Below are 12,375 nucleotides of genomic sequence, written 5' to 3'. Positions count from 1 at the left end.
TTTCTGATGTCTCTTTTTCTCGTTTATGACATAAAGCACATCACCTTTTTTATTTCGTTCAATAATATATACTTTTAAAATTCCAATTTATTTATCTGCATGTGAATCTTGTCACTTCCAATAATGTCCAGTTGTTCATAAGTAAGAAACATATGGTGTATGAATATTTGTACTAAATGCAAACAGGACATTTGTTTTCTTTGCAAGTGGTTTTGCAGATAACAATGAGCCGTATTGGGGGCAGAGATTAAACATTCAAACTCTTGGTTCTTGCACATTTGGCTGCCCAATACTTTTAATTTGATTCACATAAAAAATGTTAAAAAAACCAGAATGCAATGTGTCTCCCATAAGTTTAAACCTATATTGTATTTAGAATAGTACAAAGTACTGCCACACGACTCAAGAAAGTATAAAAGTTGTGTATAATGCAAATTTAAAACCCGATGGAACGTTTAACAACTAATGAAGTTAGTGGCAACAGGTCAGTATCATGTTTGGGTATAAAGAGAGATTCGAAGAGAACCGGGGCCTTTCAGAAGTGAGGCTGATAAAATGATATTAAAAGATTAAGAGAATGTGGAGAATTCTGGTGCATTTGTGGGAGAACTACAGATTGTTAGCTTAAACATCAAGCTCTGAACAAGAGGAACTCATTGCAAGGACACTATAGTATGTAAGGGACATAATGTGAGGGATAAACCTGAAAACTAATTGCGTATGGCTGCAGACAGCCTTGCATCCAGAAGACGTCTTTTTCTGGGAAGGTTTTGCTGATTTCTGCAACAATATCATTCATCTTTCTACACATATTACAACAGCATGACTCAGTAGTAAATGAGGGCAGGTTATAAAATGACCTGTCTACAGTCGTGGCCTCTCACTCCCTAAAAACATTTGAAGCATTGGACTTTTTCAGATTCAGCCACTGGAGGATTTTTGCAATTTGAGATTTAAGTTTTGCGACACAAAAAAAATGTAATCAAATTCGCTCCCAGTATATTTGTGCAGCATTTCTTCTGAATTTTATCTAAGTTGTTCTGAATTCTCATGTTCTAATGTTCTCATTAATTTTAAATATGGAGGCCAAAACAGAACCACCTCTGAATATAATGCAGTGTAGTTTGGCTCCACCACCTTCTACGACCTCAGTAATATACAGAGAGCAGAATTACCACCTTTCTGGCAGGTTCAACTGAAAAACTAAGACATTATAACTTTGGGAATGTAGAATTCATGGCAGAGCTGCTGTATTAGATTATTGTATTATATTAGATTGTTCTTTTTTCATTCAAACAAAGTTTTTAAATGATTTTCATTCAACTCTCTTTAAATTTTACACAATGTACCAAATTGTCTGGAAATAGTTTTGCAGCCTAGTTATCCACTAATAGTAATACAGATTGGCACAGTTCCCTGTCCCAGCAACTCATGCACCAAAGCACCTAAATAAAGCTCTGCTGTCATTAATTTCATTGTCTTCATTATGTGCTCAGATTTACTGTATCAATCTTTAATATCTAACCTAATTTTGAGCAGCGTTAGAGAGCAGCTGGTGAACATAGCGACGAAAGTTTATGTGATAAGTGATGTTTTCATTGGCAACATTTAGAAATATTCAGTATTTATACTTCTTAATAATAATAATAATCACAAGCATTTTCAATAATCTAGAGGGAAATTTAATTTAATTTAATTTTTGTTAATGTCAACAACTCATCGGCAACCTCTGATCCCCTTGTGATTCACCCCATGGTGTGTGTTCTTTACTTGTTTTCTAAATGTACACATCTTAATCCACAATGTAACCAGTAATGACATGTTTGCCTTTGAAATGTAAAGTGGAAATATTGTACTTAAAGCTACAATATGCAACTTAAGTTGAGACTTGAAGTCAATCCACTCTGCTCTGCCCAGCTCTGCCTCTCCCTGCCCCTCTGTGCTCTTCTACACTTTTCTACACTTCTTCTGCACATGTTTGTCATCAGAAGCTACAGTAAAAAACAATGCAGCTAAACTGTAAAAGTTAAATAATTCTCTGATTGGCTACTAGTCCATGACCTGGTTATTTCCATCCGCGCTGTGTTAGGAATCCTAAAGAAGCCATGTGTTGGTGTATGTTTGGTTCAGAGCAGTGTATAATAAACGATTCATCATACTGTAGAAAGACAGAGCACTATGCAGGTCTAATGTTAAAGTAGTGCCGCTCTTAGTGTGTTGTGGCTCCTAGGTTTAATTTCTCTGTCGTCCAGTAGATTGTACAGTAGCCAGCTGTGACCAGCCACCGGAGCAAATTGTCAATTAGGATGTTTATTGTGGAGCACACGGCCAACTCCATGGCCTTAGGGGAAAGGGTGGATGCTGCAGAGGAGGAACCCCTCCCGAAGCCCTTCTCCTTCTTCTTTGCTTCCTTCTTCCTCTGGGATAATTTGCTGGCTGCTCTGTGTGACACCTGCTACCGAGCCTGACAGAGATAACCATTCCCCTGTGGTTCACCCCCTGGGAGAGACCACAGCAGGGAGGTGGCTTTAATATTTTTCTGCACATTATTTGATGTATTGATGTTAAAACATTTTTATAAAACAGTATACGCTCCATTGGCATCCATCACAGATAAATCCAAAACTGTCGCGACAAGATAAAATGACAAGATTTTGTGGTTTATTCACATATACAGTACAAACATTCACTTTTTATTACTGAAGTGCAATTTACAGACCTTAGCAGCAGTTGTTCATATACTTTAATATACATCAGAGTCAGACATTTTAGGCTCTTTCACGTGTTTGTCAACATCCTCTATACAGGTTTTATACATATGTACACTCATAGATACAATATTGCCATTCAGACATGCCGCATAATTATTATTATATCTCAAAATAAATCTGTTCCTCTGTTTGCGTGGCTAACGCAGCCATTATGAGACTGATAAATGTCGGTGAACGAGTAATGTTCTCTCTCTCTCCTCAGACAGACAGAGCAGATTTACACAAAACTTCATCTCTGCACTATGAGAAAGCAGATTTAGGATGTGCACTGCTGGATGGACCGTAAACAAAGAAATAAGACAATGATTTCAGGGCCTCCCTGGAGAACAAGTGTGCTCGGTCTTCTGGCAGAAGTCTCATATACAGGTTTTGTACAAATCAAGAAAAAAATAGTGATTTTTGTCTCCTATGAAATAATAACTGGCTAAGATGGTTCTTACTGAGTATATCAAAGGCTGTATGACATCAATCTTGGGTCCACAGGGGAAAGTCACTACAGACTCTTAACACCTGCCAACTATAGTGACACATCATGTGGCCAATTATGGAGGATCAGATCAATACAAGATCAGATATTATGGTCTCTTTAAAGTTTTTAAACTACTTTCACTCAATAGTCTCCATGCTTCATCCTGGCTGCATCTCACCTCACATATCTTATTACAAGTAGAATTACCACTTTAAATTAAACGTACTACTACAAGTACATGCATGCAATATGTATCTATCTATCTAACATAAATGTGCAACTCTTGTTTGGATTTGTTTGACATGAAAAATATGGCAAACATTACAATAATCTATAAGTGGTCTTATAGAAAGCTGCAGCAGGTAAAGGTGGAGCTGATTTTAATCATTATGTGCCGACAGTTGCCTCATCTATAGTATATCGTGATAAGTAAACGGACATTTTATAATAATACATCGGGATTTCTTAGTTCGATTTTTAACAATTACCATCTCCAAAAAGTAACTGTACATGTCATAAAATATAGTAGCAGTGAAGTAAAAAGTACAGTAGAGTATTTCCCTGTATTCGCGTGACAGTATATTAAATGTAAATAACACAGTAAAGTTCACTCACTGGCCACTTCAGTAGGTACAGCTGCACAATCTACTGCATCCAACAGCTCTGACATGAGTTCTACTTTCACAAGGTTATAAATTTTAAGCTTTTAAATTGAAACTTTCAGAAAGTTGATAATTCTACTCTCTGTTTTTCATTGCCGGTGGGCGGCTGTAGATCAGTGGGTAAAGGCTACGGAGCACAGGGTCAGTGGCTCGATCCCTAGTATGTGTCAGAGTGTCTCTGGGCTCTGAACCCACAACAACAGCCCGTTCCCCTCCCCAGCTGTGCAGTGCGTCACGAAGACTGTGCCAAATCAACATGCGGACAATGATCCGCTGTGGCGACCCTGAACTCACGGGATAAGGCGAAAGGACAAAAAAATACAAAAATGGGTGGTGGAGTCATACTGGAGTGTCTTATGAGAAGAGGTGGTTCTAGTGTTTTAGCCCCTTATTTGAAATAAATGAAGCGGCCAAAACTTTACAACCAGCTCTTATAATGAAGTGGCCAGTGAGTGTATATATACCTCAACATTTTACTTAAACACAATACTTGAATTAATATATTTAGTTACTTACCACCTCCGCTCCTTTCTGTCTTCCTGCAGGTAATTACTGAATCATTTTGTGCCGGGTCAAGTTTGTATTTTTACTGAGTAAAAGTACACAACAAACTTTCAGTGAGCCTCCATGTGAACGTGTATCTATATCTATGGTCCTGTGTAGTAAAATACTAGTTAGTGTCTGGTTGCATTGTAAAGCCGCAGACAGGGGGGGTCAGTAGGGGTCGGAAAGCAAAGCTTTGATCTGTTCACGCCACAATAGCACACAATAAAAAAGCACCAATGTCTTTCTATTTTGTATTTTGCTACTTTCATGACATAAAACTAGATGCGATGGGACATGAAAACTCAAAGGAAACATGAGATACTGGGATATTTTTTTAGCAGTTTAACCTCACAGTTTCTAATCAAAGACTCACTGATGAAACACATTATCTCAGTTCTGACAGTTAGTTTGATTAATAAATAATAATCCCTATGAATATTTTACTTGAAACAATAGCTTAGTCATCACTTGCTTGGTTTTCAATGTAAATCTTTGAAAAAAAGAATCTGACATTTGCAGCTCTGCACACAACAACCAAACTGTTTTATTTTATTTTTTAATAAATAAGTAAAATCAGATGCAGATCACATGTGGGTCAAATCCTCAGTTGTTGTGTAAATCTGCCTGTATGTGAAACACACACACACACACACACACACACACACACACACACACACACACACACACACACACACATACTATGACCTACAGTGAAGTGTAACAGACAGTGTGCAACATGTCCTCACTAAAGCTCTTAATGTTCCCACAGCTGTGAGGAATAAATAGTCTGAATGATGGTGACAAATGTGTGTTACATGATGTACGAATAAAAACAAGATTCAAAAATGTATAAGAAAATTTATGGTTTTCACATTTGCAAGTACACTGTTAAAAAAAGACTGATATACACATTTAATACTGATGTGTATATCAGTATTAGATATACAGACGTAGACACGATTGTTGGTGCTCAAACTTTTCTGTGATTAAAACTGACAAAGTGACAAAAGTAAGAGAAAAAAAGAAAAATTTGACTTTGCTCTTGATTCTCAGTTTAAGAGAATATTTTAAATAATACGACAAATGAAACTGGTCCAGACAGATGTGTTAGAAATAATTATTTATATAACTGTTGCCTATAATCATAACATTTTAATCCTGTCATCAGTCATTTAAAAACACATTGATTGTATCAAACTAGTCCCCTGTTTAGTTTGGTCTTATCCTGACACGTGTGGATCACTTTTCACTCACTCCGCTGTAGTTATGTTAAATTATTGTATTTGTTTCGGTTGTGCTTTATTTATTGCTCACAGTCTATGGTCTTTGTGGATTGAACAGTGCATTTGTGAAAAACAAAAATAGTGTCAAATGTTTTTGTTAAAAAGCCACATATGTCACCATTACTGAGAATATTTTGTCTCCATACAGGGTGGATGCTGGGGGGGCTCTTAGCTGGACCTGAGCTGGGGAAACAACAACAGGAGAGAACCACTAGATGTCACTCTCACTTCTTAGATTTGGCTGCTAGTTGCGGTTCAGGTGCCTCTTCTCAGTTTCCTATAGTGAACACAGCTATAACAGAACAATGCAGTCATGATAGTAATGAACACAGCTACACGCACACGCACACACACACACACACAAATAGAAGTCCAAATGCACATGCTAGTGATCAGAAATGTTGACTTTCAGCTGTTCTAGTGGTTCAATAACGGCAGTCATACGACGATCATGTACAATGTGTTGAAGGATGTCGTGACCACAGACAGGGAGCATCAGCAAGTCCTCAGGTCAGTGAGCCACAAGTCAAAGCTGCTTAACTGCTGACAAGCAGCTTTGATTCAGATGAATGGAACAGGCAGAAAAACCCAGGTCATTCAGGTCAAAGACAGAGAGAGGAAGCGAAGAAAGAGAAGGAGAAGCAGGGATAAATCCACCCACCCCCCCCTACACAATTCAGCGTCACCTCCACTTGTACTTTAGGCTGTAATGGCTGCATTTATGCACCTGGCCTCAATTCTTCTCTGTACCCAGGAGTGGGGGAAAAAAAACAGGGAGTATTAACCTGTCGTTATGTCACGTTAAATTCGGAAAGCAAAGAACAGAGATGGCGAGGGAAATGGAAGAAGGAAGGGAAAGACAAAAGGAGAAGGAAGTCAGGAGGACTGACAGAAACCAGAGAGGGGCAGGTGAAGCTATAGTCTGTCCTTCTCTCTTCCTCACTGCCTCTTCCCTTCCTCTTCCTCTATCGGCCGTCACCCTGACAGGGCCGGTAATTGGACGTGGGCTCCTCTCCCTCTCTCTCTCTCTCCTTCCCTCTCTTTTTCCTCTTTCTCTGTCTCGCTCTCCCCCGTGGCTCTGCTCCTCAGCAGGAGCCTTGGGGCCCGGAAATAGCTGATGACAAGATAGCAGCTGCCTTTCATTCTGCTCAAGGTTACCCCCCCCCCCACCCCCCACCCCCCAACAGCCAAAGAGGGGTGTGTTTGCTTAAATGTGTGCGTTTAAAAAAAAGGGCAAGTCCTAGAAAAAGTCCATCTTTTCAAATCTTTTTTTCTCCTCAGCTGACCTTCCCCCTGATGTCGTTGTATCGAGTAGATGATGGCGGTGATGGCCTTGAGTTGAACTCGCAGGCATTATGGTTGGACACCGGATGTTGGTTACTCTACAAAAATAAAGGTTGAACACACACTCGTCTTTAAACAGACAGCAAAAACTGTTCCTGCTCAGGTGGTTTCTTCACCCAGATGCCGAGGCCCGTTTCCTGCAGAGACCTGAACCAGTGCTGCTTCACTGTTTGGTAAGGACGCGCCGCCATCTTGGTCTCACAGTACATGAGTTGGCGGTCCGCTGAGCTGGCCACGTGGATCCCCAACTGAAGAGCAAGAGAGAAGACGAAAAAGACTAAGCGAGAGAGCAGTTGGGAGTCAAACAAAAGTTACACAAAGACAGACATGAAGGAGGAAAAGAAAGAAGGGAATAAATGGAGGGCGTAGAGGCTAAAGGTTTCGTAAGTGTGTGGGGGGGTGGGGGGGGTGAGCAAAACAAAACGAATGAGCCGGCACAAATGCATTTGGTGAGGCAGGGAGGTGGTGGGGGCGGTGGTGACTGGTGACGGAGGGGGGGGGCTTCAACAGCTGTGTAATCTCCCCATTTAAATTTCACAAGCAATTGAACATCTCTGTGCTTTTTGTGCATTTCTATTGTCGCAAGACGAAACAATGGAGATCGTCGGAGAGACAAGTGGAGAGAGAGAGAGAGAGGCAGAGGGAGAGAGCAAAAGTTTCTTTTGGAGATTAGTGTGACTGCTCTTGCGTGGCCCTTATATACGGCGCGCTGGGAGCACTTAGGGTGGGGGCCTCCTCGAGTACTTCTCCAAATAATTATGGTTTCATAGTCATTATGTTTTAACGGCTGCCATTTGGCGATGCAGGCAGTGTGTGTTACATAAAGTTTCAAAATGGAAATTAAAGTGCAGTGGATCTGTGTGCTGCTGTTAAAGATCCGAGCTGCCAGGTTTTGATAAGCTGCAGTGATGGCAGATGTTGCTGGGCCAACAAATGTATCTGTGGCAGGGTGGAAATTCCACACATCCTCTACAGAGCGTTCACCTGTAACCACATGCAGCACTCTGTGATGTGTCTGTGCTTATTGACTGAGGGGATGTTGGCGTGCACCTCTGTAGTTAATGTGTGGGTATCGCTCTGTGGATGATTTCTAACAACAAATGAGTGATGCAACCTGCTTTCAGCAGAGGAGCATTGACACAGACCACTGAAACATTTAGTCCTGTAAAATGTCATTAGTGTTCACACTCATACTAATTAAAGAGGACATCAAAATATTTTCCCCACTAAAGTCAAACATAAAGGGAAGGTGGCTTTTAATGAAAGTTTAAATTAATAAGACTTTTTCAGACTAGACATGTCTTAACAAGCAAAGTACTGTGTAATTAATGACATTAACAATGGCTGTATTCCAATTAGTGGTGGCAGCGGCTTAGTACTGTTCAGGCTAGTATTGGTAACTGGAACAGAGCTATTATTAATGTTACACCTGTGCTGTTCTCACCGTGACACAAAAGCCTAAAAATCTCTGGAGACAAAAGCAAATAGAAAGAGATGAACCACTGTAAATGTCCACACTACTGTTTAAATGTTTGTATTTGAAAGAGAAGCTGATTTCATGAGGTCAAATTAATGAGAAATACAGCACAGACAATGTTCATGTAAATGAACCTTGTAGGTGGAAACAGCTGGAAATCTGCACAGATGTACTGTACAAAGTTCCTTCATCCGCAAACATCAGACCTGTCTTCCAGCAGCACGTTGCGTTTGTTAATGTGTTAAAGTTATCTGGTCGTTAGAAAATGTTAAAATCTTCAGTTAGCATGTTAGCATCTGCGTGCTAAAGAAAATACAAGCACATTTCTAAGTGACCCTAGATGTCTGAAGAGCAGTGAACATAGTAACTTACACAGGAATAACAGTGTCTGACATACAGAGTCCATCATTTTTCACATATTTCTTAAAAAGAAACCTTCTTAATGTGGAAACCTCTCCTGACACAAAATCACTGAGAGATATTCACTTCAAGCATTTTGAGCAAGGCTCACCCCACTGACCAAGCAGAGAAGACCAAATATTTCTGATTAATTACTTAGTTTTGTACCATTCTTATTTATGGCTATGACCAACCGGAGGGCTGTGCATAGTGTGGTGGGGTGTCACGAGTGAAGCAAAGCTATTTCAGAGCAGGGAGAGGCAGAGCGGAGGCTCATGTTAAGTTGCACACTGTAGCTTTAAGGCCATTAGTGTCCGTAGACTGTGGACACCACCATAAATTATGAACTAAAATTGACCCTGAATCTGAAAGCTAACTCGTTCAAACAGCCGCTCATGATAGGATGTTTCTGAGCACAATGCTCTTAGTGACCTTTAGCTTGGTCTTCTCCTTAGGGTATTGTTGTACACATTCTTGGACCTTTACATTTTTACTAAATAACCTGATATTTTTTTTGGCAGTTGCTCATGTTTGGTACCAGTGCTTCTGCTGGGAGCTTTTCATTTTTATCCATGGAAGAGCTCCAACTGCGAGTCACCCGAAGGCCAATTCCTGCTTTCCTTGTCCATGAGGTTGAAAAAGTCTGCAGTGTATGATGTGTATTTCTACACACGCCCTAACATGTGGGGTTACAAACACATGGATTTCTGCATTCGGCCAAATATCAGTCTGAGCCCACAGACTGCGCATGAGTCAGACAGGTGAACTGGGAGCTCTACAGTATGTACCATTTACTGTACTTCCCATCTTTGGTCCTGTTTTTGTTTAGCAGCTGAACAAAGTTCTTTCCCTTCTTGCTGTCAGAAAGGTCAGCATGATGTTTCCTAGAGCACATGCGTACAACATGTCCCTGTACACCAACCCCCAACTGTTTCATGAATAAAAGCAAGTCTGTCTCCATCAGAGAGAAAATGGAAAACATGAATGGGACATAACACTGTCTTTGTATTTCACAGCTGCCTAAAATACAATTCCGCCATGAAACAGAAATATTGCTCTCGTATATTCTTTCTCCCCACTGATAATTTAACAGTCTATTCTGCCCTGACGTTGGTCTCCCTATGGGGGACGGGGCCTCACCTTGCGGTAAAGTCTGGTCCAGCGCGTGAACAGGGCGTGTTTGCAGAGGCGGGAGGGTGCTCCTGAGTCACGTCTCCTTCCCGTGGTGGTGTTGATCACCTCCAACTGTGCGTCTCCCAGTGTCCAGTTGATACTCACACTGGAGGCCTTGCCTGACTGCTGAAACTCGGCACTGCTCAGTCCTGCAGACAACCCAACAGAAAAAAATAACAGGTGTAACCTCCTCTGTGTGCAGCATAATCCCCATCATGTGATCCAAAACATCTTCCACAATCATCCACACGTGCATAGCCGAGTAAACATTTGCAGCCATGTGTTTCGCTACTGACTCTTTCCCGTTCTTGTTTCACTTAACCTTCCTTCACCCTTCCTCGCTCTCTGCCTGAGGCTGCAGGCAGAAATAAACTTTTGCAGTGCTGCAAAAAACTGCATTGCTGTTTATATGAAGCCTTGATACACCCTCAGAGACAGGGGCAGAAAGATGTGGGAATAGGGGGGCTATTGAGCACGCCAGCAATCTATTACTGCTTTTGTGTGACTGCTTGTCTGCGCTCGTGTCCCAGCAGTTAACAGTGTTTGAATGCTGCCCGCTCCAATAATCAACCCCAAAGATCAACCCTCCCTTGCACTGGACTGTCCCGCCTTCTCTACCTACTCTTTCTGAAATAATTAGCCTCACTAGCCAAGCACACAAAGTGATCAGCGGAGGAGAGAGGAGCGACAGGGGTAGAGGAAAGTGGAGGTCAGTTGCAGTCACACCGGGCTACATCCAGAGAATTAGCTGTCTGTGTTGAGAACACGGGTGTTGGCGGAGCTGCTGACAGCAGGGTGAGAAACAAATGAGGTCTCAGGGCAGAAATGTCCTTGAGGGGCCCCTGTGGGTGTTTCGCAGAAACTGGTTTGGCAGTATAATTAGGGTAAGTGAAATGGAGAAGCTTTGATTCAGTCTTTGAGGTTCTGCAAATAAACCTCTATAAAGGTTTTTGACCCACATTACCAAGTCATGTGACACTTGGCCACACACAGTTGACTGCACTGACACTCAATAGACTGTTGAGAGGTCATATTTCAAAGTGGAATATGGACGAGACAGTGAAACTAGAGTTACTGCTGCTGATCCAGGTGAGCAGTTGATAACACGCATGATAACCACGGTCATTGGTGTGAGCATGTGTATGAATGTGAAGCAACATTTTAAACCACTTCGGACAAAAGCGCTGAAAAAACTTATCAAACTGAAGAAATCGTGAAGGGATGAGGGAGGGAAAGCAGTGTTAAAGTGCATTGGTCCACTTCATTATTTTAGTGCCATAAGGCTTTTTTTATAATTTATTTTTAAGTTCTTTAGTTACCTGTAGAAGATAGTAATGATAAACCGGAACAAACCTTTGCTTATTTGCATATTGGAAGCAGGGGAAACAGCAAACCAGGCTCTTTCAAGAAGAAGTAGAATCCATGTACAGTACTCACAGAGTAATGTTAGTGAGATTTGTATGAAAATAATAAGTTGTGGTAACCTTCATTTTTTTGTGTCAGTGAGGTTATGAGTTAAAAAAAACTCCAGGATCCACAGTTATTGTTATTGGTGGGTAATAGGGAGAATGGGATTTAGAGGAAAACATCCCATTATAGCAACTTTGGAGTGTTTATGATTTATCTACTGAGTTACCAGCTTTCAAATGAGTGTGTTTAACCTTCTTAAAACTTACAGTTAACTTAGAGTTTGAGTTATAAATAAATTTAACTTCAAGTGATGGAAGCTTTGCCATCTTATTTGACAGTTTGTTTGCACTGTTTTACCAAATGGGAGAAATTATTAAGTGTTTCCAATTCAATTTCAAGAAAATTAAAATTGATATGCATTTCTATCTACTACCATTCATCTGAAGACACAGCTGGGTAACATTTAAACTCTGCAGAGGAGGAATTAGTTTTTGATGTGAATCCTAGAAAAGGTAGGAAATATGTTAAAATGTGATATGTTATATGTTTTCATTATGAGCAATGTTACACTGACATCACCTTATTTGCTTGGATCTGCTGTTATTTTACTGTTTTTCTGTAATGTTTTTGTCATATTATCATATTAAATTATACCAAAATAGTCTCAATGTGTTTTTCATTAAAAAAAAAAAAAACATCAAGTTAAATGGCCATGTCAGGAAGACTAATATATATATATATATATATATATATATATATATATATATATGAAAAGCACCTCAAAATATACATGCATGCTATAATTTGTCTTATTATGTCTTATTGCATAATCATCTGGGGA

At 40.3% G+C, this 12,375-nt stretch overlaps 1 protein-coding gene across 1 annotated transcript in view; it reads right to left on the bottom strand.

Moving 5' to 3' along the window:
• Window positions 1–2,655: 2,655 nt before the first annotated feature.
• Window positions 2,656–12,375, bottom strand: part of adarb2 (adenosine deaminase RNA specific B2 (inactive)) — a 210,144-nt gene continuing 200,424 nt past the window's right edge. Inside the window, exons 9-10 of the mRNA XM_067486745.1 lie at window positions 10,092–10,273; window positions 2,656–7,323 (exon numbers count right to left, since the gene is read on the bottom strand). Of these exons, the coding sequence (XP_067342846.1) occupies window positions 7,147–7,323; window positions 10,092–10,273 (359 nt within the window). The 3' untranslated portion in view covers window positions 2,656–7,146. The remainder of the gene's footprint in view (window positions 7,324–10,091; window positions 10,274–12,375) is intronic.

This window comes from Channa argus, chromosome 19 (genome assembly GCF_033026475.1).
Source record: "Channa argus isolate prfri chromosome 19, Channa argus male v1.0, whole genome shotgun sequence".
Classification (NCBI taxonomy): domain Eukaryota; kingdom Metazoa; phylum Chordata; class Actinopteri; order Anabantiformes; family Channidae; genus Channa; species Channa argus.
Note: the sequence above shows the minus strand (reverse complement) of the source record. Positions and strands in the feature narration are given on the sequence as shown.